Source organism: Microplitis demolitor, chromosome 5, assembly GCF_026212275.2.
Source record: "Microplitis demolitor isolate Queensland-Clemson2020A chromosome 5, iyMicDemo2.1a, whole genome shotgun sequence".
NCBI lineage: Eukaryota > Metazoa > Arthropoda > Insecta > Hymenoptera > Braconidae > Microplitis > Microplitis demolitor.
Window position 1 is genome coordinate 7,140,803 of NC_068549.1, and position 26,514 is coordinate 7,167,316.

The following is a 26,514-nucleotide window of genomic DNA, read 5'->3' on the forward strand; positions in this document are numbered from 1 at the left end:
AAATTATTTAATAATAAAAAAAACATTATTTGTGAAAATAAAATAACGTTAAATTAATAATAAACGAAGTATGTCATTATTAAAATAAAAATATATGATGGATATTTATTTAATAAAAAATGATGAATAAAATGAAACGGCTATTTTATTGTTTTTGTAATAAATATTAATATTTACTTTAGCTCTGATTAAGAAAAAATGATTTGAAATGATTCAAAACAATTTCAAATGATTTAAAATAATTTGAACCGACTAATATATAGATATACACTTAGCATGGATTAAATCATTTTTCGTAATCAGGCGGGAGATTACAGTTTATATTGTAATGAAAATTATAAATTTTCATGATATTTATTAACTTGTAACAGTGCGTTTCGACTTGAAAATCGAGCGCGAAAGTCTAGTTGACCCTATAGCCATCTATTTGAATAATTATATGTTAATTGATACTCTTTAGTCACCCAGGTCCATGTCAGAGGCCCCGTAAATCGAACTTATATGGAGGGTAGAAGTACCTCTACTCTCCATAATCTAACTCAATTGAGACAATAGTGGGGTAGTTTCATGCCCACAGAATTTTCCTTTAAAAGGGCCAGCAAACAGTTACTCAAGGACTTAGACCCTGGCTACCACCCAGAGTGGACCAGTAGGGTAGTGGACTGATGACACTTAGCGATGTTTCTAATATTCTACAACTTGAGCTCATGATAATTTACTTGAGCCGGCCAAATTATAGGGCATTTGGTGTTCTTCAAATGTGCCCATAGTATCTTAGCTGTAATTCCAGTTGTTTCACATGTCCGCTGAGGAAGTCATTTATCGTATCAAATTGACCTTTATTGGCTTGCAGAACGTAAAGCAATGAATGTACACCAAAAATGTAAATAAGAATTTTATAGGAAATTTTATTTTCTTCAAAAAAAGTCCTATAAGTCAAGTCGCTAAAGTCCATAGTTTCCGAGTTATAGGAATTTTAATAATTTAAAAAATGAAATAGCAATTGCGTGAAGCCAAAATTGCATGACTTGAAAATATTTTTTATTTTTATTGACAATGATTATAACAATAATAGAACAAAAATATTACACTGTAATAATATACATTACTGAACTCAATATTGAACTCTACAAAAATAAAATTATAAACGTTTATAATATTATATTTTTTTTTTTTTTAAGCTATTTATTTTTTGAGGTTGAAACTATTATTTAAATCATATTTCAACGTTTTTTCATGATTATTAACAGATGAAAGTAGACTAGGTGTATAGAATTTAATCAAACTCATCTGGAGCTTCCCTTTCTTCATTTCTATAAAAAAAAAAAAAAAATAGATAATTATAAATAAATAATCTACACTCAATAAAATAAAACTATTTTAATAAATGTGTATCTATTGATCTTACGGTATGTTGAGTTGATTCAGCTGAGCACGTAAATTTTCATCACCATTAGTAAAAAGTGAAGAGAGAAAAAGTGATATAATGTTTGAAGACGACGTATTAGACGGTCTTTGATTTGTCTCTTGTCTAACGTAAATATTATTCGAATCTGCAGGAGGTAATGGATCATAAGAAAATATAGGCTCATCATGATGTATCTGAAATATTACAACATTTGTTAATAATTTGTATCTTTTATATAAATTAGGGTCGTTGTTAGAAATTAAATTTTCTCAGACGCCCCATAAAAAGCTTCTTTTTAGTGAAAAAATACGTGGGGAATTTTGTTTTTTATTTTTAAGTAAAAAGAACACGTGCCTCAGGACGATCACAGTTCATTTTTCGATACGATCGCAGTTTTTTTAAATATCTTATGAAATATGCAGATTAACGAAAAAAATCATAGGAACAATTTTGTAGGAAATTAAATTCTTGACGAAAAAGATCATGTTCATTATTTTTATAAAATGTGTATTTATGGAGATATTTTTAAAAAACTTTTTTTAGATCTTATGAATTGAGCGTTTTAAGGATTACGAATGTTGAAAATAATACTTTTCTAAATATATAGAAACTACAGTAAGCATTAATGATTGATATGTTACGAGTTACGGAGTTGTCTATATTTAAGAAAAAACGTTATTTTTAACATTCGTAATCCTTTAAATGCTCAATTGAGAAGATCTAAAAAAGTTTTTTTAAAATATCTTCATAAATACACATTTTATAAAAAAAAATGACAATGACCTTTTTTGTCAAGAATTTAATTTCCTACAAAATAGTTCCTATGATTCTTTCCATTAATCTGCATATTTCATAAGATATTTAAAAAAAAACCGCGATTGTATCGAAAAATGAACTCTGATCGTCCTGAGGCACGTGTTCTTTATATTTAAAAATAAAAAACCAAATTCCCATGTATTATTTCACTAAAAAGCTCTTTCTGGGGCGTCTGAGAAAATTTAATTTTTAACGACACCCTAATATATATTATATATATTAAAATATCATTAGTACCCCAGGATGTGTAATTGTAACTTGTTTAATGTCAGATAAAATAATATGACGTCGAATATTTTTAGGAAGTTGTCCTTGATATCTTTGACTTCTTTTGGCTTTACAAAAAATACCATACTCATCACCAGAATCAATTTTATCCATAACAGTATTAGCAGCAGTTTCAAGCCAACTAATAATGTTTGCATCTTTCCAAAGATGCCAAGTACGAATTACATATAAAGTTTGAAGTTTTTCCAAAGCAACACTTGTAGTTGCTTTAGCTTCACTATTAAAATGATCGTGTCCTAAGAGTCTGGTATCAGTTTGAACATTACATTTATCGAGTAAATCAGTTAAAACACCAGGAAACATGAACAGAGCATGATCAAGTAATTCATTAGCTGTTTCCTCATTTCCTAAATGAAAATGAGCTAACGCAAGACTGTACGCAATATTTGGTAATTGTGTTAAGTTTCTAGATACTTCCCAAACTTGACAAAAGTCAATAAACCATTCGTATTCTTTAGCACGCAATGCAAAGAAGTCAATCGCCAAAACAATGGCCAAAGGATCACCTTCTGGATTAAGAGACAGTAAGACTTTGCATAGCTCTAAACTTGTTCTGTAGCAAGCGCGGCCTCCAATAAACATCAGGTGTTTAAAAAGTGCAATAAAGAAAGGTCTATTTGTTTGGTTTTTGTATGACAATCTACTGTTACCAGTAGTAATATTAAAAAATGGATGGAATGCACATTCAAAACAATGAACTGCGCGTTCTACAAATTCTGCTGACATTTGTAAATCTTCATTTAGCTTACAAAGCTCAGCAAATTGCAAAAGAGTGTCTATATGATAAGGATGTGCATTTAAAATGCTCTGAAAAAAATAAAATGGGATTATTATAATGCTTTTTTTAAATATTTTATGTGTAGCGAATTAAGGGGGGAAAGCGGTCTGAGATACAAAGAAAACAGCATAATTTTGTGATTTTTTTGTCAGAGTACCTTCATTATTAAAATTCTTAAAATTTGCGACATTAATAAGCATCATTCCAAGAATATTTTGCTAAATTTTCATTAAAAAATCTTGAAAAATAAGCCAGTGGTAGTAGGGAGAGACGAGTCACTTACAAAAAAAAAGTCTCCATGCCGTAAGCACGATAACTCATGACTGCTTCATCTAAAATCAAAAAACCAAAAAGATTTCTTTAGTACATAAAATTATCTTGGATTTGAACGAAGGATTTTTTTTTTCAATAACTACTAATTTTTTAATTAAACAAAAGGAGCAATTCCACCTTTACCGAAAATTCAAAAATGAATATTTTGTTTATTCCTTCGTTCAAATCCAAGGTAAACTTGTGTACTAAAGAAATCTTTTTGGTTTGTTGATTTCAGATGCGACAATCATGAGTTATACTGCCTACGGCCTGGAGAACTTTTTTTTAAAGTGACTCGGCTCTCCCCACTACTACTGGCGAGTTTTTCAATATGCTTTTATGAAAATTTAGCAGAAAATTCTTGAAATGTTGCTTAATAATGTCACAAATTTTAAGAATTCTAATAAAAAAGATACTCTGAAAAAAAATTACAAAAATATGCTTTCTTTTCTTTGTATCTCAGACCCCTTTCCTCCTTTAATCAATGAGTCTATTGTATGTATTAAAAAAATGTTCAAGGTAAAAGACCTAATACCCGATCAGGAATTTATACCCGATCGGATTTTAAGTCTTTTACCTTAATAACAAGAAGATATAACTTACAACAATATTTTCAGGATTTTGACTTTCAACAGCAGTAAAGAACTTCATTTGAATTTGCCTGTAACTAGAACTATGAACAAATACAAAATACTGAGAGTCATCATCTGATTTAATTGTCTGATCAACGGTCATAGATAGTCCAAATTGCTCCGTAGGAAAACGATCAGTCAAAGAAGTTAGCCATGTTTTTCTTAAATATCTTTTTTTATTTTTATTTTTGTTCTTTTCACCAACCACTGCTGCAAGGACATTTCTATTTCCACCACCGCACTTTCTCTTCAGCTCATTTACTGCGCTGAGAAACTTGAATTCAACTTGTAGGACACTTTTCTTTGTTTTCTCGATTTCTTGAATAGTATTTGGGTCTTCATTTGAATTGCTGCAGCAGGGTTCATCTGGCTTACCAAGAAGATCATTTATTTCTCGTACAGTTTTATCAATTTCATCTATTTCAGTCAATTCATCTCCAATACAATCATCTGTTCTACTACTTGAATAATTGTTTTTAACTGATAATTTCGTACTATCCTTATTTTTCTTTTTTTTGCGCCTTTTTTTCAATTTAATATTACTATTGTCATCAATCAAATCACCGTTGTCTTTAAGATCAGTTTCATCATCTTCATTATTATCAATCTCTTCATCATTGGCTGAGTTTTCATCCAACTATTGTCAATTAATTTTTAAAAATTGCAAATCATATAAATAACGATTAAAAAAATATCATCAAATACTTACTAAATTAAATATATTAAAAGCTTTTGAATTATTTATCAAAGTTGATGGTACAATTTGAACATTAGTATGTTTCTCATCATTTTCATCAACCGTAATTTTAGTACTATCACTAATTTTTTTTAAATACCTTCTTGACATTATTGTATATTGGTTACAAAACAAATAATTATTTTCCGTGTAGTGTTTACGTACTACGTCCAGCTGTTTTACTTAAAATAATACGGGCACTGACAAAGTATATTAGGGTTAGACTAATCTACACCTACAATATACACACACTAGTTTAGACGGAAAACGTTACATACAAATGTTATCCAACTTACATAAAGGTGATCTTTCATGATTTATGCTGACACGGCGCTTATTTTAAACGTCAGTTAGCGAGCGCCAAGAGCCCCAAGTGGGCAGGCTCGCTTTTTGTTAGCTTTTAGTTGCCCGTTTCAAGTCAACTTTCTGCTATTCCAAAATGTTAATAAAATGATGACAAATAGAATTTTTAATAAGTAAACTTTTGAAAGTTTTTTTAAAGTTACCATTAAAATGTTAACAAAACGTAACATAAAAAATTTTAATAAATAGTGATAATAAAATGACGTAATGCTCTCGCTGAAAAAAGATGTTATAAAATTGTATAAAATTATGTATGAATTGGATAGAAAAAATGGCCCAATCCATTTTTATACAATCGTACATAATTATATCGTATTTATATATAATCACATAATGTTTTCGTACAGATTATATATAATTATGTACTATTCTATATAATTCTCAGATAGCAAAATGACGTCTTAATGAGTTCTGAATGAGTTCCTATTAATGATTTGGACGTCTCATCAACATCTTAAGGGTGGGCAGTACTGACCGAATTTTCGAATTTTACTTTTCTAATTACATTTTGAATAATTACGTCACTCAAATGATGAAAACTTTCCGAAAAAGTTTGTCTTATATATACTTTCGGCAGCTATCAAAATTTCTGTAATAACAATTGATTAATAAATTAAAAGAAAAGTAAAATTCAAAAATTCGTTTAGAAGTTATTCTTAAGATGTCGAATGAGCCACCTAGCGAACTTAGTAAGACGTCTTTAAAAAAAGTTCTCAAAGAGTTCTTTTTTCTGACTTCGTAAATAAGACTTCATTATAAATTTACCATGACGTCTTTAAGGAGTTCTTAGTTTTGACTTCATAAAGAAGTTTAAAAAAGTACACATTCAGACATAAAAAAAACTAACGTCTTAATTATGGAGTCTTCAAGAACTCTCAATTAAGAGTTCTTAAAAATGACATCTTTAAGAAGTCACCATAAGACTTCTTGAGGGCTCCTTCAAAAAAACGTCGTAAAGCAGTCATTCCGACTTGAATGCTGTCTGGGTTGTATACAAATATATACATTTGTATATAATCACATTATTATTCACTACTATTTATCCTATCCACAAGCTTTCAAAAATGTAACAATTTGCTAGCATTAGCCAACATAAAAATGTTTAATTTTTTAACATGAAGATAAAATTTTGAATCTTATATGTCAACATAAAAAAGTTGTCAATTTGTTTCCTTTTCGATACCAAAAAGCTAATTGCTATTTGTCAACAAAACATTATAAAATGTTATCAAAAAGTTACCAAAAAGTTGAGAAATCGTTACCATAAAGTTATCTGTTTGAAATATAAAAAAGTTAATTTTTTGCTGGACATTAGTGGTGATATTTATTGGAAAAAATGCCTTTTACACCACGAAATTCGATACAGTTAGAATTTGTCCACTTCCCAGGTAGCACACTTGCCTTTGTGACATCTATAAGATATCAGTTTTTAGGCTACTTTTTAATTTGTCGATAAGGCATCAATATGTTGACAAAACGATCAGAAATTTATGTCACCGAAAAAATACCTACTTAAAAAACTTAACACAAATAGTGGTAAAAAAGTCATCTAAACGACTTTTCAATTGACATGAGACGGAAAAAACGATACAACTCATCTCTGTCTCCGGATCCAACATTTGCATGTCGTATTCATATCAAAAAAGATGACTCTTAGACAAAAAAAATTTGTCTTGTCTTTTTAAAAAACATCTTTAAGACATCTTAATGTTGACTCTGTGCTACTTGGGTTAGAATACGATGAATTTAAAATAGTTATTGGAGTAACAAACATTCGAAAATTTCATTATTTTTACAAATCAATTACTTGTACTCAAGTAAAACACAGACAACTTTAAGATGTCGCTTAAAAGGATAAGACAAATTAATTTTTGTCTCAGTCTCCTTTCTAGTATAAATAAGAAACGCGGATGTTGGTTCTAGAATACATTTCAGGGCTGGTTCGCAGGGTCAGACAGTTTACAGATTTTTTCTTTTTGAATTTGCGCTACTGAGGAAATCACCAGTGGCGCTTAAATGTAAACTGCTCTGCTCCCTTGTCAATGCAGTTTTTGATTACCAGCCTTCCTCTCTACCCACCCAATGTACTTTTTGTTGTTAACCATAACTACATAGAAACTCTAATGGGTGTCATAAAATAGTAAATAGTAGTGTCAAACATTTTTTTTTTCACTCACCCAACTATTATTGTTGTCTATTATCTTAATTACAGAATTTAATATATTTATCTACTTCTGAAAATATTATTTAAATTATTTAAATCATGGATTTATCGAAAATGCCTCATGACAAAAAATTACATTTATGTAAATGGTATTTCCGAGGTAAGCCATTTAAGTTTATAAATTTTTAATTAAAAAAAAAATGTACATTCACATTTTGAAATATCATTTATTATAAAATTTCACTACTAATCATTATTATATTCCAGTTGGTTTTGCAGCATTACCATTCGTTTGGGCAGTAAATACAATATGGTTTTTTAGAGAAGCATTTCTTGCTCCACATTATGACGAACAAAAACAAATTCGAAAATGTAAAATATTTATAATAACATATTTAATTTCCCAAGTAGCACACTTGCCTTTGAGACATCTATAAGATAACAGTTTTTAGGCTACTTTTTGACTTATCGATAAGACACCAATATGTTGACAAAACGATCAGAAATTTATGTCGCCAAAAAAATATTTACTTAAAAGACTTGACGCAAATGACGACAAAAAGTAAAGTACAAATAGTGGTAAAATAAGTCATCTAAGTACCTTTTTAATTGAAATAAGACAGGAAAAACAATACAACTCGGCTCTGACTTCGGAATCAATATTTGCTTGTCGTATTTATACTAAAAAAGATGACTTTGAGAAAAAAAATTTTTCTTATCCTTTTAAAAGACATCTTCAAGTTGATTCTCTGCTACTTGGGTTATTTTTCATGATACTAGCGTCGAAACTTGAAGTTTCAGTGTCTCTACAGCCAGTCAAAACAAGCTAATTTCAAGCCGATACTGCAAACAACTGCTAGCAAATTCGTAATTCACAAATATCTTCATATAGCGGGCGAAAACATGCGTGTTTTTTCCCTTGGGTAGAAACACAATTATTTCTGCCCTGTGCTAGATATATTTGATTTTCATTTGCAGCCTTATTATTCTCATTTGTTTGCTTGTCACTTCAGTTTACTCATTTCATTTTTTAAGTGACAGTTTTAATTAACAAATAAAAATACTAAAAAATGAGTAAAAATAATATTTTTATCTTATCTACTATTTAATAAGTGACTGTAAATCACAGATTTCTCATTCTCTAACAGCTCTCCGCATCATCGGCTTGAAATTAACTTGTTTCCTACTGGCTGCTGACACTGAATCTTGAAGTTCCGATACAGGTGCCCTGATAGCCAAGTTGGCGAGAAACTGGTGCTAAACTAACAGCCACAACTAGACGCCAAGTTGGCCGCAAAAGTTGGTACTCACAAAGTTGATAGACACTTTCTGAGAAAGGTGGTTGCAAAAGTTGGCAATCCATAAGTTGACGGAAAGTTGCCTTCAATTTTCTCAGAAATCTGCTTTCGGATTGCGGCTCTTTCCTGGCGTCAACTTTCTCAGAAAGTTGGTGGTAACTTGTAGCCAAAGTTGCAGAAGCTAGAGTTTTCCACAACTTGCCGTCAAGTTTATCGCAAACTAATGAATACCAACTTTTTGACGAGCAACTCGTGCTATCAGGATAATCATGAAAAATATCGTGTGTGACTGAGGATAAAACACAATTTCAGACTGCGGGTGATGTCAGTCAATTTTACTTTAGTCTGAGATCGTCTTGTTTCATCCCTTGTCACACAATATGCTATATATTTCTTACGAAAAACAAACACGTTCTAATTATCTGTGTTTATTTTTAGATGTTATATTCTCTGGAATTGGGGCATTAATATGGGCAGCTGTACTTTTATCATGGGTAATTGTTTTTCAAACACAACGAGCAGCTTGGGGTGAATTTGCTGATTCTATAAGTTATATTATACCTGAAGGAATCCCGTGATAAAATAATTATTAAATCAATTGAAGAACAATAAATTGATTTTGTCAAAAAATCATGTATTTACTATACCACGTATTTATAATTTATAATTAATTTTAAAAATACATTTTTGTCATTCATAAAACGTAAATTTTTATAAATGTTATTATTAACAATATCATTAATATTATTTATTAAAAATATTAATATGAAAATATGGTATTAAAAATTGATAATTTGTAAGTTAATTTAAACAGCCAGTCGCCGTTGTCGATACATTCTTAATTCTCGGTAAACTAATCTAGATAACAATAGTAGAGCTAAGAGATCAGCGAACATTAACATATAAAATACATTGTGCCAGCCTGTCCATCTAGATACAACTCCTGCTAATAATGGACCTACAGCAGCACCAATACTTCCGGTACCATCAATTATTGCTGTTACAGTGGCCAAAGCCTTTGAATTATCTCCAAGACTGGGGTGTGTTCCGAGTTCTGCAGATACTGCTGTTGTTATCAATGCATACGGCCCATTTACTAATACTCCAGCAAACAGTAACAGTATAATATTTATAGCAAGATTTGAGCTTCCAACGTAATCATATATAAACAGCTGAAAAATTGAATATAAATTCAGACATGTCCAGGTGGAAAAATATAAGCATAAATAATATTGTCATTATAATTATTAAGAGGTCTATTGGAAAAAATGAGATTTGAATCGAAAAGAAGATACTGTGGTGTATGATGGGAAATTGACTGTACACTAAACACATTCAAGACTCACTGACGAATTTTTTACCATCAATGAAGTATTTTTCTTTATCAATTTTTACTTGGAAATAATTTTTTTATTTGAATTTTTCATTTTTAATTACGGAAAAGTATTTTTGCAAGACGTATTATGGAGCTCATAGTTTTTAGAATATTTTCTTTTAACCATAATAATTTATTATAATGTCATTATTTTAAGTGTGTCATTATCGTGACGTAATATATTTCCACCTGATTAAATTTAAATTAAATATACTCTAATTTAAATATTCGGATTAACAATTTGAATCAAAGATATAAAATTAAGGTGGTCGTGAAAATTAAATTTTCTTAGGCGCCCCATTAAAAGCTTCTTTTTAATGAATAAATACCTGGGGAATTTGTTTTTTTTTTTTTTTTTTTTTTTAAGTAATGAGACCACGTACCTCAGGACGATCAAAGTTCATTTTTCTATACAATCGTGGTTTTTTTTTAAATATCTTATGAAATATGCAGATTAAAGGAAAAAATCATAGGAACTATTTTGTAGGAAATTAAATTCTTGACAAAAAAAGGTCATTGTCATTTTTTTTTATAAAATGTGTATTTATGAAGATATTTAAAAAAAACTTTTTTTAGATCTTCTCAATTGAGCATTTAAAGGATTACGAATGTTAAAAATAACGTTTTTTCTTAAATATAAACAACTCCGTAACTCGTAACATATCAATCATTAATGCTTACTGTAGTTTCTATATATTTAGAAAAGTATTATTTTCAACATTCGTAATCCTTAAAACGCTCAATTCATAAGATCTAAAAAAAGTTTTTTAAAAATATCTCCATAAATACACATTTTATAAAAATAATGAACATGATCTTTTTCGTCAAGAATTTAATTTCCTACAAAATTGTTCCTATGATTTTTTTCGTTAATCTGCATATTTCATGAGATATTTAAAAAAAACTGCGATTGTATCGAAAAATGAACTTTGATCGTCCTGAGGCACGTATTTTTTTTTTACTTAAAAAGAAAAAACAAAATTCCCCACGTATTTTTTCACTAAAAAGAAGCTTTTTATGGGGTGTCTTAAGAAATTTAATTTCTAACGACCACCCAAATATATATCTTTTTTTCTACATTTTTTGCAGAATATTTTAACTAAAATAATCACTTGTCATCTAATTATAACAAATTATTAAAATTTGTTTTATATTAATACATACTAACCATTGGTATTGCTAATGAGAACATTGATGCACATGTCACTGCACTCATTCCACTGTAGTCAGACAAAACTCCAGCTGCGATAGCTCCTGCTATACCACCGACATCAAATAACGTTGACAAATCAGCACTCAATGTAGCACTATAAGTGGCTAATAATGAAAAAAATTTTATTTTATTAAATCATAAATAAGTAATGATAATAAAATTATATCAAATATTTAACAAATACTGACTTGATGCACTTATATACAAAGGCAGCCAATAGAGGAATGTATAGCTAACGAGTTTAGCAAAGAAAAGTGAAAAAGAGTACTCCAAGACCCCAGGTATTTTTATTGCACCAACAAATCCGATTGCTTTTTCTTTGGAATCATGCATACGTCTGTTCACTGATAGCATAGGGCTCGTTTCAGACCTCAAAGTTTCTATATCCTATTAAAAAAAAAATTTTAAATAAATTTATTTATCTACAAGTACTAAACTAGTAATCTTTATTATTATTATTATTATTATTATTATTATTATTATTATTATTATTATTATTATTATTATTATTATTAATCTGTTTTATTTATGGTTTTTTGATAGTGCAATAATGGCAATTTATAGATGAATAAAAAAAAAAATAAATAAATAAATAAAAATGTCATTTCGTGCACTTACAGGATCAAAGCCATGCTGGTGCCAATTAACACGATGGGTGAGTTGCTAAAGTAAATTAAATTGTTAAATGACCTACGTGTAAGCATATTGGATGGTTATCAAATGTTAATTTGATGTTAAAAAAATTGCTTGAAAAAAAAAGCTCATTGGTTTAAAAAAGAAATTTTTTTTTAATGTAAAAACGTAATGAAATATAATAATAATTAAAAATCTATTGACTCACGTCATCGTCGCTTACTCGATGTCTATCAACATCATCACCAGATGTAGTTCCTTCATCTGAACTAGTTGTTGCGTTTAATCTTTTAAATTTTGGTGGATTAGGCGATATACAATTAACATCGGCAGGGTGAGCAGCAAGAAATAAAAATATTATAAAACCGGCACAGCCCATTAATATTCCAGGTACAATAAAACTAAAACCCCAATTCGTTTCCACAAATTCAGCTGCTATTAAAGTACCTAATATATTTCCTAAAGATGTATGTGAATTCCACACACCAAATATAAGACCTCTTTTACCTTTACCAAACCAATTACCTACAACTGTAACTACACCTGGCCAACCACTAGTTTGAAAAATTCCTCCAAGAGCCTAAAAATTAATAAAATTAAGCATTAGTACAGTGAAACTTGTTATTTAAAGGGGGAAGCTGGTTTGAGATACAAAAAAAGAGCATATTTAAGTGATTTTTTTTTCAGAGTACCTTCATTATTAAAATTCTTAAAATTTTCGACATTATTAAGCATCACTCCAAGAATATTCTGCTAAATTTTCATAAAAAAATATTTAAAAATAAGTCAGTGGTAGTGGGGAGAGACGAGTCACCTAAAAAAAAAGTCTCCAGGCCGTAGGCAGGATAACTCATGACTGCTTCAACTGAAATCAAAAAACCAAAAAGATTTCTTTAGTACATAAGTTTATCTTGGATTTGAACGAAGGAATAAACAAAATATTCATTTTTGAATTTTTGGTAGAGGTGCAATCAAAAAATTCTGATTTTTGCCAAAAATTCTTCCTTTTGTGTAATTAAAAATAAGTAGTGATTGAAGAAAAAAATATCCTTCGTTCATATCTCAGATAAACTTATGTACTAAAGAACTCTTTTTGGTTTTTTGATTTCAGATGAGGCAGTCATGAGTTATCCTGCCTACGGCATAGAGACTTTTTTTTAAGTGACTCGTCTCTCCCCTCTGCCACTGGCTTATTTTTCAATATTTTTTTATGAAAATTTAGTAGAACATACTTGAAATGATGCTTAATAATGTCACAAATTTTAAGAATTTTAATAAAGAAGGTACTCTGAAAAAAAAAAAATGACAAAAATATGCTCTTTCTTTTTTGTATCTCAGACTCCTTTCCTCCTTAAAATCTAAGTAACTATAAAACAAACCTGAACTAGAATAAAATACCACATGCTATGTATTTTGTATGGCTTTGCAATGCCAAATAAATATGAAGCTATTCCAGACGCAATCATACCTAGTGATAAAAAGTATCTAAGATTAACACGTTCAGCTACAAATCCACTGAAAATTAAAATTCATTTTTATTGCAAATAAATTCTTTTGATATAACAACAACTAAAGCTTACATGAAATTGTCACCTGAGGAACATTGCTGCGGCATAAGCAAATAAAAAAGCTGAATCTAAGGCTCCGAGTAATGCAGGAGCATCCGGAGTGTCTAAAAAAAAATAAATTTACATATAAAAGCTATCAAAATTGAACTGATAACAATTTAAAAATAAATATAAAAACTCCTTACTAAATGGGGCCCAATCACACCACGTATAGCGATTCGTATCATCAATTATCAAATCCGGTGGTGGTGATAAGCTACTACAATTTAAATTTAGTACATTTTTTACAACAGATATTGGTTTTCTTGACATATGATAACAAGTATATGCTAAATATGTAAGCCCTAATACCCCAGCCCTGTGCCAAGCTAATTTATTCATTCTTCTTTGAGGGCAACATTTAGCTGATAATAAATTGATTATTTTTATTCCTGGAGGAGTATCAGTAGGAGGAAGCACCATTGTGTAGTTTTATCAAAACTTAAAAAAATTATGCAAAAAAAAATTTATCTTGTCTTTATGGAAAAATCCGTCCGACTGAATTATTACTCATTATTCAATGTCTTGACACATTTTTATCTACACATGATTTTTGACATGTGTTTTAAATATTCTTTGTTCTTTTTGTTTACGTGGAAGATTGAGTCACAATAAAATATTTGATATCAACCAACGTCACTCCTGGAACCAAGAAAACAAAAAAAGCGATATTAATTAAAATCAATCACTTAAATTTTGATAACAATTTATCAGTATATTTTCTAAGAATGGATTTTATACAAATGAGTTTTTATTAGCTACCGTAGATTTTATTTTAATATATTACTTTAACCTTGAACTATTTGTAATTATAATCACAAAGATGTCTTATGGAAATACAAAACAATTTTTATAAATATAAATAACAATTTTCTTAACAGCTTATCAACAAGGACAGATTAAGTAAAGTTTTACCAGACATGCAGAAGTTAACATACGTCAAATGCTCCGAACCACTCTCTCTCCAAACATTATACTAAATGATACATAATATGTTAACATTTACATACAACAAAAGATTAAAAAAATTTCGCTTTACAAGAAATGTTGATAATATAGAATTCTGTATAGAAGGTCCCTTTAAAAAATAAAAATACAAAAAATGACAGTAGCAGACATCAGACAAATTTAAAATTACAAATAAATAGAGTAAATAATTAATAATAATAATAATAATAATATTTATAAAAAATGCGCTTATTAATTTTGAAACTTTTTAAATGCGCATTTTTTTTAAATTTTATTCTTTTAATTATTTACTCTATTTATTAATAATTTTAAATTTGTTTAATGTCTTCTACATTCACATTTATTAATTAAAAAATATATAATTTATTGTTAAATACTAAATTTGAGTAAAATCATTACGTCTATTTTATAATTCGAATTTTCAAATTTTATAGGCTAAAATTTATTTGATAGTAAAGTTTCCTAATTAAAAGAAATGATTTAAAACGATTAAAAAAAAATTTTTTTAATGCTTTTGAATACTTTGAACTAATTAGCAGCCATCTGACAAATTTAAAAACTTTGCAAATTTTTAAAAAGCGGTCGTCAAGTTCTGCTGTTCCAAGTTTTGACTGTAATATGAGTTCAATATAAACTACAAGTTGACGTAAAGCTACAGCCGTAATAGGAATGTAAGTTGAATTAGAAAGTTGTCTTCAAGATGCGGTAAAAAAAACTTGAAGAGTAATAGTTAATTTAAATCTGACAGGAAGTTGCGAGAAAAAATTTTAATGAAAAAAATATAACTTCCAAATTTACTACAAGTTCCCGTCAATTATTTGTGACGTCAAGTTTTTTGCAGTCAACTTGACATCTTCTTTTGGTTATAGATTTTCGTCAACTCGCTTTTTCTCCATCAGCTACTGGCGCAGCAGCACTATTATGATGGGTAGAATTGAAAAAAAAAACGACGTCTAAGGAAAAAAAGCGGAATGTTTTTTCAAATTTTTAAATAATAATAATTAGACTGAAAGGAAAAAAATAAAAATTTTAATTTAAAATAAACTTGAAAATCTTAAATTTAAATAAAAATTAATAATTAATATAACAAAAATGTTAAATTGTAAAATAATAAAAATGATTATTAAAAAATAATATAATAATTATAACGAGCAGTTAAGGTTTGTATTTTTGGACTTTTCAACATTTATTTTTGTTTTAAAAAATTTACCGCAAATTTATAATCAATTTTTTAAAGATTATGCAGCTTACTGAAAAAATAAATAAATGATATTTTTTTACTCTATATATTTTATAATTACAAGATAATCCTGTTATGTGGGATTTCTTAACATAATAATTACACTTATTAGTTTTTCAATATTTGAATGTAAAGATTAATCGTAGAAATAGATGAAGATTTTTTTGTTGCAAGCTATCTCAGCAATTATGTATAGATAAAGCTATCAGTAGTTCAAATTATTAATTATTATAAATAAATTCCTTATAAATATCAACCCCAAATACCATATTAATTTATGTATTATTAAAACAATAAGAAAATTCAAAATCTAACTTTCATTTACACTTTTCATTATCAACGAATGGTTCAGATTAAATTGAACAAAAATTTTTTGTATCATGTCGATTAATTTTTATTTTCTCTCAGTACACTAGCTTATCTTTTAACCGAATTACATAACTATTAAACTCGTAATCTTTCATTCTTGGACTTTCATACTTAAATTTTGATCAACAGGTTTTCGCTTACAAGAACTCAATATTTATTGATATAATTTAATCCATTGGTGGTCATTAATAACATTCAGTCTTTTTTAATTTTTGAAATCAACTAAAATTTTTTTTAAGTAAATTTACTCATGTGGACATCATTTAAACTAACATTTATCATAATGGGATTTTCTGATAAAAAAAAACTAAACTTATTATATAATTTTAAAAAATTTAAAAACAAAGAATCATTAATCATTATCCATCAAGTAACATTTTTTACTTCCAGCTTCTTAAATAGTAAGATCTTAAGAAGCCCATTCTTACGATATTTTAAAAATTTTGAAGGACAGTCATTCAAAGTATACCAAAAGAATAGCAAAAAAACTATATTGACGATTGCTCAGAACTGAAGGAATTTTAATTTCAAAGTTTGAGTTTTAGAAGCTATTATATATTGTGCACGATACGCGATATGATGCTGATATATAGCTTTTATATTATAGTTATAAAAAAAAGACCGTTCTTACGAATTTGATAAAAATAACGATTCAAATATGAAGCAATATTTGATATTTTTATAAAAAATTTTTGGGCTGTTTACAACCAGTTTTGAAATGTTGATTAATAAATTATGAATGAATCGGACATTTGATTTGAGTGTTTATATAGCTATGATCTATTATGTAAAGAGTAGTTATTTAAATTTACTTTTTTGTTTTCTAATTTTTTTTAAATCGTCAAGTTTTCTTTATTTACACCAAATGTGACTTGTAAACAAATATGTATTATATGTTGCCATTCGGCTTAGTTGCCTTGGCATTAAAAATTAAATAAATAAATAAATATAGATATACAAATTCATTGAGTGATCGAGTACTAGTTTTCTGATTGGGTACTAGGTTTTTTACTTCATAGTAAACCCTTAGAGATTTTATATATTATTTATATTATTAAGAGAATAAGAAAAATTTTGTTCCCGCCATATCTTTATGATAGAATTGATTAATGTTTTTAAATTTGGGACTGTTAAAAAGGTCTTGATTTCAATTTGTGCCTTTTCATAGTTAAAATTTTTTTTTATTGCCAGGTATGGAGATAAAGCGATTTATCTATATAATTTGAATTCCATTTAAATTACGCGGGAAAAAAGACGCTCGTATTTATTTTCTTTAAATAAATTAATGTTTTAATTATTCTGTTACTAAATATGACTTAATGTCACTGAATATAGTTATATTATTTGTATCGCGTTACTAATTCCAAAATGGCATACTTTTATACTCCCTTTTGGGTTTAGACAGCTTTTCAAAACCAAAGAGCGTAAACAGAAAAAAATGGATTTATTGACGCAAAAAAATCTTTCCTCACCCAAAGAAAATCGTTACTTACCCCAAGAAATTTTTTTTATTGTGAATTGGAAACAAAAATTTATTTAGAATTAGAATAAATTATTTGGCGCAAGAAATTATTTCTTTTGCTAAAAAAAAATCTTTTCTCGCTCTAAGAAAATTTTTTGGTACAAGTGAAAATTTTTTGCAGCAAAAAATCCGTTTTTTTTTTTGTGAATATCATAAATTTAGTAGTAATACTTAGCCAGTCACGTACTGACTGCAGGTTGCTCGTAATTTTCAAATAAATATTCCTTCTAAAGTGTGTAATAAGAACAATAGGTGTCTAATATATGATATTGAAGTTAGGCGACATCTAATAATTTTTAGACTTTTTTTAAGCATTAAATTATAAAAAAAAAAAAAAATATTTTAAAAAATCGCACCTGTAGTTTTTTAAATTTTCTAAAGGTGCATATTTTTAGTTTTCATTTTTTTGTAATTGATTTGGTGAAAAAAAAAAATCCGAAAATTAGTAATGGCCTGCTAACTTCAAGATCATTCGTCTAATTAATTTTAAAATTTATTAGAATTAGAATATATGGAAAAAGAAAAAATATGATTATTAATTTATATAAGTTAAAATTATTTCAAGGTCAGTGTCAACTAGATTAAATAAATGGTGAGCTGGCAAAAAGTAACATACAGCTGATAACAGAATTATTTTATATATGTACATACTTATATGAGTAATTGACATTTAAAATATAAAAATTATATGAACAAGACATTTAAGCTCCAAGCTGATATACAAACGTGAAATAGAGTATATTTTATTACTAAAGGCTACGTTGTATACAAATACAAATGACAGTACAGAGAGTTAAGATATTTTATATTACATATATAGGTATAACGAATAACGACTATAACTACAGTTCAGTTACAGAACCACAGCTGATTTAAAAATATCTCCGTATCAGTGTACGTAATAGGTTAGGTTAATGTGCAAAACCTTATAATTAAGAGTAAAGAGCGTGTACTTTGTAGCCGTTGATATTAAGAGTAACGAAGGAGACTATAATTAAATGCTAGCGATTTAATTGTTAAACAAAGACGGAAATAATTTTTTTACCCCACTACTTTGTACGTATATCCCTTCCTTTTTTTCACCACATATATTGCATTACAAAACTGATGTACACAGTTCTGTATTCTATGTTCGGAGTTTTGTGTAGAAAATTAATTATTTTTTTTATTTCAGTGGCCAGGATTTATTCTTTATTAATGTTCATGTGTGTGTAGCGTGGTCGCACTCTGAGTGCGGCAAGTAAACAAACAAAACAAGATTGACATTAGTTGATATCATTTCTATTATAACCATCATTGACATCACCATCATCATCGTATCATAAGTATAGAATTGTAAAGAATGGCTCCAGCACCTAGTAAATTTTTAACGAAACAAAATGTCGCTGGTGCATTAGCGATCAGTGCATTGATTTGGTTACTTAAACGCAAACGAACTAAACGTTCAATAAAATCAAGGTAATTATTTATCAGCGTCATTGTCTTTAAATAAATAAAATGCTTAATCATTGGCGTGTTAATATTATAGAACTTTATGGCCGACGAATGATGTACACTATGTCATCAAAGAGGTAATTTTTATTTTAATTACGATAAATAAATCATGCAACTAATCAATTGATTAAAAAAGTTAAAGTTAAAGAAGGAAAGGGGACTGAGATACAAAAAAAAAGAGCATATTTTTGTTTTTTTTTAGAGTAGCTTCTTTATTAAAATTCCTAGAATTTGTGACATTATTAAGTATCATTCCAAGAATATTCTGATGAATTTTCATAAAAAAATATTTAAAAATAAGCCAGTGATAGTGGGGAGAGACGAATCAATTTAACAAAAAAACTCTCTATGCCGTAGAGAGGATAACTCATGACTGCTTCATCTGAAATTAAAAACCAAAAAGATTTCTTTAGTACATAAAATTATCTTGGGTTTGAACGAAGGAATAAACAAAATATTTATTTCTGAATTTTTGGTAAAGGTGCAATCAAAAATTCGGATTTTTGTCAAAAATTGCTCCTTTTGTTTAATTAAAAAATAAGTAGCTATTAAAAAAGTTTTTTGATTTAAGATAAAGCAGTCATGAGTTATCCTGCCTACGGCATGGAGACTTTTTTTTGAGGTGATTCGTCTCTCCCCACTACCACTGGCTCATTTTTCAATATTTTTTTATGAACATTTAGCAGAATATTTTTGGAATGATGCTTAATAATGTCGCAAATTTTAAGAATTTTAATAACGAAGGTACTCTGAAAAAAAAATTACAAAAATATCCTCTTTTTTTTGTATCTCAGACCCTCTTCCCTCCTTAATTATGATTGCTTATTTATCTTTTTTTTTATTACTTTAGGAAAAGCCTAAAGGTCCTCCTAAAGCCCACGTCAATGCTGTCTTTTTCAAACAACTTCGTCAGTTACTATCTATTGGTATTCCTGGATTACTTACACCTGAAACCGGCTTTATTGTATTGGTAGCTGGATCACTTGTTGTTAGATCATTGTGTGATCTATGGATGATTCGTATCAGTACTCTTATTGAAGGGTAAATATTATTTAGAGTTTTATTCATAGGTATGAGGAAAAGTATTTTAATTAACTCACATTTTATTATCGCTAAAATAATCTTATTTTAATTTAGATAAAAATAATTAATCAGAGTAAATTACCCAGTCTCTAGCCCTTCTAATGAATTTTTTTATTCATCTATTTGCCATAAAAATTTTTAATAATTTAAGTACAAAGTAAAAGCCCTAATTATTGATATTATATCAAATATGGAAGTTATTATAATTTATTTGTTATTTTTAGTAGTAAAAATAGACCAATTATTTTTAATATTAATTGATCATATTTTATAGCAAAATCACATTATTTTTGTATGATCACTTAGACGTACCAATTATTGACATGTCATATAATTTATATAGAATTTTAAGTTTTCGTAATAAAATTGAACTTTTTTTTATCGAATCCTTATATTATAAACTAGAACTAAATTTTTTAGTTTTATATATTTTAAAGATTGTAGAAAATCATTCACAATTTCTACGGGTGCTTATAAAAATTAAGTAAATGATTAAATAACATCGTGTCAATAACTAGTACTCTGTTAATAAATCGGGTTCTTTACTTTAAATTCAATAATAATTAAACTTCATTTTGATACTTATTATTATTAATTATATAGAAATGTATAGAGAAATTAAATAATGGTTGGAGTCCAGCAAGTGAATCCATTACCCCGTCATAAATATAATAAAAAAAACTTATGTACTCGATTGCAGGACAATTGTCAATATGGACGGACCAATGTTCAAGAAACGGTTATTAACATTTTTAGCTGCTTTACCCATGGTAAATTTACTGTACTACAAATATGAAATGGAAATTTATTTTTAGTATAATGTATTTTTAAAAATGATTATTTTTTTTATTAATTTACTTTTCTTTTTAATTTAGATATCAATTGTGAATAATCTTTTAAAATATGGAATAGGTGAAATAAAATTAAGGTTGAGAACTAATATAACGAGACATTTACTCGATCAATATCTCAAGTAAGTTCCAAATTTTTAATTTTATTTATATATTTAACTGTTTAATCGTATATATTATAGTATAAAACAATTATATGATTGGATAGCTATTTAGAATACAATAGAGGTCAAAGCCATTATGTTAATTAGCAGAATTGAATGAAGCTGAAGCTAGCGGCCGAAATAAGCTTCAGCTTCATCAGAATTGATATGGAAAAATTTAATTAATTAAAAAAAAAAAATTCCATATTTTTAATTATATGTTTTTTTTTTTCTAGGGGCTTCACTTACTACAAAATGACGAATTTAGATACTCGTATTGCTAATCCTGACCAATTACTCACAACGGATATTGATAAATTTTGTGATTGTTGTACAGATTTGTATAGCAATATTGCCAAACCACTACTAGATATTTCAATTTACGTTTACAGATTGACATCATCTTTAGGTGGACAGGTAATTTATTATATTATTAAGATGTAAAATTAATATTTGTATTTTTTTGTCTTTTACTTTATAGACTCCTCTACTAATGTTGGGATACCTGCTTGTAGCTGGTAGTTTTCTTACGCACATACGAAAGCCTATTGCTTCAATGACAGTAAAAGAACAACGATTGGAAGGAGAATTCCGGCATATTAATTCACGTCTTATTACAAATTCCGAAGAGATTGCATTTTATCGTGGAAACAATCGAGAAAAGTTGACTCTTTTTGCAAGTTTCCATAAGCTTGTACGTTTTATATTCATTTTTATTTAACTTATATTTATAATAATATTATTAATTCATTTTTATTATTAATTACAGATGCAACACTTGAGATCACTCTTGGAGTTCAAAGTTGCTATGGGCGTAGTTGATAATTTTGTTGGAAAATGTAATTTTTATTTATTTCTTTAAAAAGAACCATTAGTGTGACCGTCTGAAAAAACGATGATTTTTAGAAATTTTTTTAAAGAAAACTACTGTATGGAATATTTTAGTGTTTCAAGGATATATTTGTGGATATATAATGAATACAAGATAAAATTTTTGGACCAATAAAATCAAAATTCAGCTAGTTATTCACAATCTTCTAACGCTAAAAAAAAAAGTTCCTCCACTGCTGCAGTAATAGCGACCTTCACAGTCCATGAAATCAAAAAAACCAAAAAGTTTATTAAACTAGAAGATATTTCCCGTACCATGACCCTCGGGCTGAAAAAAAATTTAAATTTAACAAAATGGCGGAGTTTAAAAAAAAAAATTCAAATTTCGCGGGAAAATTTAATGATTTTTGGCCAGCCAAAATTACATTTTTGATTCGATTGTAAAACTGGAGGTTCATGGTTCATAGAAACATATAAAAGAAACTGCAATTCAAATCGATCGGATGATTTGTCTTCGAGTTATAGATGCAGCAATTTTGAAAAATGTATTTTCGAGAATCGATAAGCGGCTGCTCTTCAGATGGCTGTAACTCAAAAAAACTATTCGAGATATGCAATAGAAATTGTAGTATATTTTTTTTGAAGCTATAGATTATTAAAATATGCAAGAAAAAATGAATTGATTTTTCAAAATTTCACACTAGTGGTCTCCCTTAATTAACAAACCAAACTATTTGTATTAAAATAATATTATCTAAATAATAATTAATTTAAAAAATTTTATTTTACAGATATAGCAACAGTTGTTGGTTTTTATGCAGTGAGTATTCCATTCTTTCAAAAAAATCATCCAGTGCTTTCTGGTTCACCCGATCACCGGTTTAAAAATTATTACGAGAATGGTAGAATGCTGATAAAAATGGCAGAAGCTATTGGTAGATTAGTTCTCGCTGGTCGAGAAATGACACGATTAGCTGGTTTTACAGCGCGCGTAACAGAAATACGTCAAGTTCTTGATGATTTGAATAACGGAAAGTACACAAGAACAATGATAACGGATGCTAAAAATTTATCAATCGGTCAAGCAGGAGCAGGAAAAATCATTCCCAAAGATAATGTAATTCGTTTTGATCATGTACCATTGGTTACACCCAATGGTGATGTTCTTATTCGTGATCTTACATTTGAAGTTAAATCTGGAATGAATGTACTAGTTTGCGGACCAAATGGTTGTGGTAAAAGCTCATTGTTCCGTGTGCTCGGCGAGGTAAATATGTTTAATTATCATTTTACATAATCAATAAATCAGCACTTGTTTTATATTGTATGCTAATTTATAATTTTTCAGTTATGGCCTGTATGGGGAGGAGTAGTTACAAAGCCACCGAGTACTAAATTATTTTACATTCCTCAACGACCTTACATGACACTCGGTACTTTGAGAGATCAGGTTATTTATCCGCACACTCAGGCTGAAATGCAAAGACGTAATCATGCTAAGGATGAAGATTTACAAAAGTTTTTAGATCTAGTACAACTCAGCCATTTATTAGAACGTGAAGGTGGATGGGATACAGTCGCTGATTGGATGGACGTATTGTCTGGTGGGGAGAAACAACGAATAGCTGTATGTTAATTTTTTAATTATTATTTTATAAACAATTTAATAACTATTTATTTACATTATAATGATTACAATGTTTTTAGATGGCAAGATTATTCTATCACAAGCCACAATTCGCAATTCTAGATGAATGTACAAGTGCAGTGAGTGTGGATGTTGAAGATTCAATGTATTCTTACTGTCGACAAGCAAACATTTCATTATTCACTGTGTCTCATAGACGTTCATTATGGAAACATCACGAGGTAAAATATTTTTTTATTTTCTTTATCCACATATGTGTAAAAAAAAAAAAAAATGCGTCACCGAAATTTTTTTTTTGAACTTTACAAATTTAAGATAGCGTAGAATTTTAAGTTGACATTTTTTGGAGCCTCCTTAACCTGAAAATTAGAAGAAATAATAATTAATTACTAGAAACTTATACACATCTTGCGAGCATTTTTAAGATGTACATGTAAAAAAATGATGGAGTTAAATTTACCACACTAAATTAGTAATAATTAAACTACACTTTGTGGTCTCCGTAGTGATAAATGGAGTAGCATGAATGACACTGTGTAAGATTAATCTCTACTGTAGTAGTTCTATTTACTATTCGACTGGGGTAAAAATTTGTAGGCCCAGTAACTACTCAATGTAGTATGGAAAACTCATCTAGATTTAGTTGGTACTACTATTTTTGGAGTACGCAATATCACATAATTTGTACAATCTACTCCAATGTGGAGTAAAATGACTGACAAACGAAAACGACAGCGCCACCTTAAACTTTTTTACACCCGTGTGTGGTTGTACTACCTCCACAATTGTAGTTAAAATTACTACATCTTGAAATGTGTGAATTATAACCTTTAAAATTACGTGCTTGTATTTCATGTCAACAAAAATTAAATACTCAATGAAACTATGTTGGTAATATAAGAATTAATTTGTCATAAAGATAATTCCAAATGAAAAATAAATATCATGACGTATAGAAAAAAAATGTATTTTAAAAATTTAGTGCGTGTGACATTTCGAATTTATTACTTATTAATCCATTTTAATATATTTAAAAACTCTTTGTGCGCACAATATGATATACATTTTTTAATTTTTAAAACTTTTTAAATACCATGAAATTAATAAATATCGATTAATATATATTTGAAAAATAAATTAAGGATACAAAATTAGAAGCTATGATGTGGAGTAGTAAGAACTACAGCTGTCATTTACCAAGGATTTGTTTTAACCAACGACAGTAGTAGATGTTACCACAGTTGGTGTATCACAATAAGCTAGTAGTCATTACTAAATGTTTAGTCATCCTAATATATTACTAGTCAGTGTAGTATATGTACTCCAAATTGTGGTAAATTCAACTACACTTTTTTTACGTGTAATTGTTAAATATAATATATAATAGAAAATTAGATTTTTGATATTTTTGTACCAAATGATTCTTTCGTTTTTCGAGAAAATGTTTTTCGAGAAATTTTATATTGAAAAATAAAAATGGTTTTAAATCATAAAACCCCAGTCTTTAAACGTAATTTTTCTAGAATAGCGTATAGATTGATTGACATTGTTGCTTATCTACGTTAAATTTTAATAATATTTTCACTCATCCGATACTCTTAATTACATTATTAACAACTTGTGTCTAACATTTTCTGTTTAGTTTATTTATAATATATAAAAGGTGATTGGATGAAATTCAAATCAAACATTGTTTGAATTTTCAGAAGTTTACGTCTTAGATTTGGAAAATTGACATGCGAACATATTTGACATATTATTAGAATCATTTTTCCACCATTGATTTTTTTTTACATGGGCTTTAATTAAATTAATAAATAAACATACTTTTACTTACGTATTATTAATTTTGTTTCAGTATTACTTGTTAATGGATGGTCGAGGTTCATACGAATTTAAACCAATTGAGCCTAATACAGAAGAATTTGGTTCGTAAATCTTAGTGTCAATTATTAAAAATCCTCAAATTATTTAATGGTAATTGAATGCATGAGGTATTGAATTATTATAGATTATAAGAGGTGATTAATTTTTTTAATAATAAATCAAATTAAAAGACTTTATTATACATAAAGTTATTAGGATTAAATTAAAATGATGAATCAATTGATAGATATTAATAAATTAAATACAAATTATCATTATTTAATAATAATTAAATTCGATTTGTGCACTTTATTAAGATAATCAATTATACTGTTATGCACATCGATTTTTTAATTGTTTAATATTAAAAAATTATTAATATAAGTAAATTTAAATTATATAGAGTATTAGAAAAAGGATTTTATATATTTTTGTTAGTAATATTTCTACTTGAGCAGTTTTATAATTCTCAATTTAATATTTTTTTAACAATCAAAAGTAATTTCTTGGATTTAATCGCTCAAATTGGAGTAATTAATAATTAAAATTAATGATTAACAATTTAGAGATAATTTTGTTATCATTTTTAATTGTAAATTTGATACTGTCAAATAAACATGTAATTACAAGAATAAACTTTTTACGGATTGCTGGACAATATTAATAGAAAAATAAAAAAAACATAAAGTTCTAAAGAGGTTATTTGTAATTTTTTTAAGGTGTCCATTGTAAAAGTACGGTGTAGAATAATGTTGTAAAAAAATATGACATTAGTTATTATAAAATAAAGTTAGTAAAAAAAAAAAAAAACTAGATAATTTTTTTTTCAGTGCATTTTATCTGAAATTTATTATTATGAGCAATGAGTATCGATG

At 27.8% G+C, this 26,514-nt stretch overlaps 4 protein-coding genes across 10 annotated transcripts; 2 read left to right on the plus strand and 2 right to left on the minus strand.

Annotated features, from left to right (window-relative positions):
* Nucleotides 1–1,033: 1,033 nt before the first annotated feature.
* Nucleotides 1,034–5,231, minus strand: LOC103569643 (transcription factor 25). Its single transcript, XM_008547020.3, has 5 exons — nt 4,944–5,231; nt 4,206–4,871; nt 2,462–3,319; nt 1,409–1,602; nt 1,034–1,313 (listed from the first exon to the last, which is right to left on the minus strand). Exons 1-5 carry the CDS (start codon nt 5,079–5,081, stop codon nt 1,277–1,279), a joined length of 1,893 nt encoding a protein of 630 aa, XP_008545242.1. The 5' UTR covers nt 5,082–5,231; the 3' UTR covers nt 1,034–1,276.
* Nucleotides 5,232–7,325: 2,094 nt separating this feature from the next.
* LOC103569644 (gamma-secretase subunit pen-2) lies at nt 7,326–9,472 on the plus strand. The gene is made up of 3 exons (XM_008547021.3): nt 7,326–7,657; nt 7,765–7,869; nt 9,234–9,472. Exons 1-3 carry the CDS (start codon nt 7,597–7,599, stop codon nt 9,371–9,373), a joined length of 306 nt encoding a protein of 101 aa, XP_008545243.1. The 5' UTR covers nt 7,326–7,596; the 3' UTR covers nt 9,374–9,472.
* Nucleotides 9,409–14,627, minus strand: LOC103569645 (glucose-6-phosphate exchanger SLC37A2). 6 transcript variants are annotated; one of them, XM_008547022.3, is made up of 9 exons: nt 14,539–14,627; nt 13,770–14,265; nt 13,610–13,688; nt 13,396–13,531; nt 12,225–12,596; nt 12,002–12,046; nt 11,572–11,770; nt 11,339–11,487; nt 9,409–9,967 (listed from the first exon to the last, which is right to left on the minus strand). In XM_008547022.3, the coding sequence occupies exons 2-9, from the start codon at nt 14,044–14,046 to the stop codon at nt 9,602–9,604; spliced, it is 1,623 nt and encodes a 540-aa protein (XP_008545244.1). In that variant the 5' UTR covers nt 14,047–14,265; nt 14,539–14,627; the 3' UTR covers nt 9,409–9,601. The 6 variants fall into 6 exon arrangements, with proteins under 6 accessions (XP_008545244.1, XP_008545245.1, XP_008545246.1 ...); XM_008547023.3 differs by having other exon boundaries at nt 14,562–14,610; XM_008547024.3 differs by lacking the exon at nt 14,539–14,627 and adding an exon at nt 14,417–14,532.
* Nucleotides 14,628–18,144: 3,517 nt separating this feature from the next.
* On the plus strand, nt 18,145–26,114 carry LOC103569647 (ATP-binding cassette sub-family D member 3). 2 transcript variants are annotated; one of them, XM_014444789.2, is made up of 13 exons: nt 18,145–18,315; nt 18,898–19,181; nt 19,252–19,294; nt 20,068–20,258; nt 21,001–21,070; nt 21,176–21,273; nt 21,531–21,711; nt 21,776–21,988; nt 22,064–22,133; nt 22,917–23,392; nt 23,474–23,752; nt 23,833–23,994; nt 25,632–26,114. In XM_014444789.2, the coding sequence occupies exons 2-13, from the start codon at nt 19,066–19,068 to the stop codon at nt 25,707–25,709; spliced, it is 1,977 nt and encodes a 658-aa protein (XP_014300275.1). In that variant the 5' UTR covers nt 18,145–18,315; nt 18,898–19,065; the 3' UTR covers nt 25,710–26,114. The 2 variants fall into 2 exon arrangements, with proteins under 2 accessions (XP_014300275.1, XP_008545250.1); XM_008547028.3 differs by lacking the exon at nt 18,145–18,315 and adding an exon at nt 18,322–18,779.
* The last annotated feature ends 400 nt before the right edge of the window (nt 26,115–26,514 follow it).

Coding starts and splice junctions, on each gene's coding strand:
- LOC103569645 (XM_008547022.3), bottom strand. CDS start 14,046: ATGGTGCTTCCTCCTACTGATACTCCTCCAGGAATAAAAATAATCAAT. Junction 13,532..13,609: donor GCCGCAGCAATGTTCCTCAG/GTGACAATTTCA, acceptor TTTAATTTTCAG/TGGATTTGTAGCTGAACGTG. Junction 12,597..13,395: donor GGTATTTTATTCTAGTTCAG/GTTTGTTTTATA, acceptor ATTAATTTTTAG/GCTCTTGGAGGAATTTTTCA.
- LOC103569643 (XM_008547020.3), bottom strand. CDS start 5,081: ATGTCAAGAAGGTATTTAAAAAAAATTAGTGATAGTACTAAAATTACG. Junction 3,320..4,205: donor AAAATCCTGAAAATATTGTT/GTAAGTTATATC, acceptor TATTTTTTTCAG/AGCATTTTAAATGCACATCC. Junction 1,603..2,461: donor TTACAATTACACATCCTGGG/GTACTAATGATA, acceptor GTAATATTTCAG/ATACATCATGATGAGCCTAT.
- LOC103569647 (XM_014444789.2), top strand. CDS start 19,066: ATGGCTCCAGCACCTAGTAAATTTTTAACGAAACAAAATGTCGCTGGT. Junction 20,259..21,000: donor ATCAGTACTCTTATTGAAGG/GTAAATATTATT, acceptor ACTCGATTGCAG/GACAATTGTCAATATGGACG. Junction 21,071..21,175: donor TTTTAGCTGCTTTACCCATG/GTAAATTTACTG, acceptor TTTTTAATTTAG/ATATCAATTGTGAATAATCT.
- LOC103569644 (XM_008547021.3), top strand. CDS start 7,597: ATGGATTTATCGAAAATGCCTCATGACAAAAAATTACATTTATGTAAA. Junction 7,658..7,764: donor ATGTAAATGGTATTTCCGAG/GTAAGCCATTTA, acceptor ATTATATTCCAG/TTGGTTTTGCAGCATTACCA. Junction 7,870..9,233: donor ACAAAAACAAATTCGAAAAT/GTAAAATATTTA, acceptor GTTTATTTTTAG/ATGTTATATTCTCTGGAATT.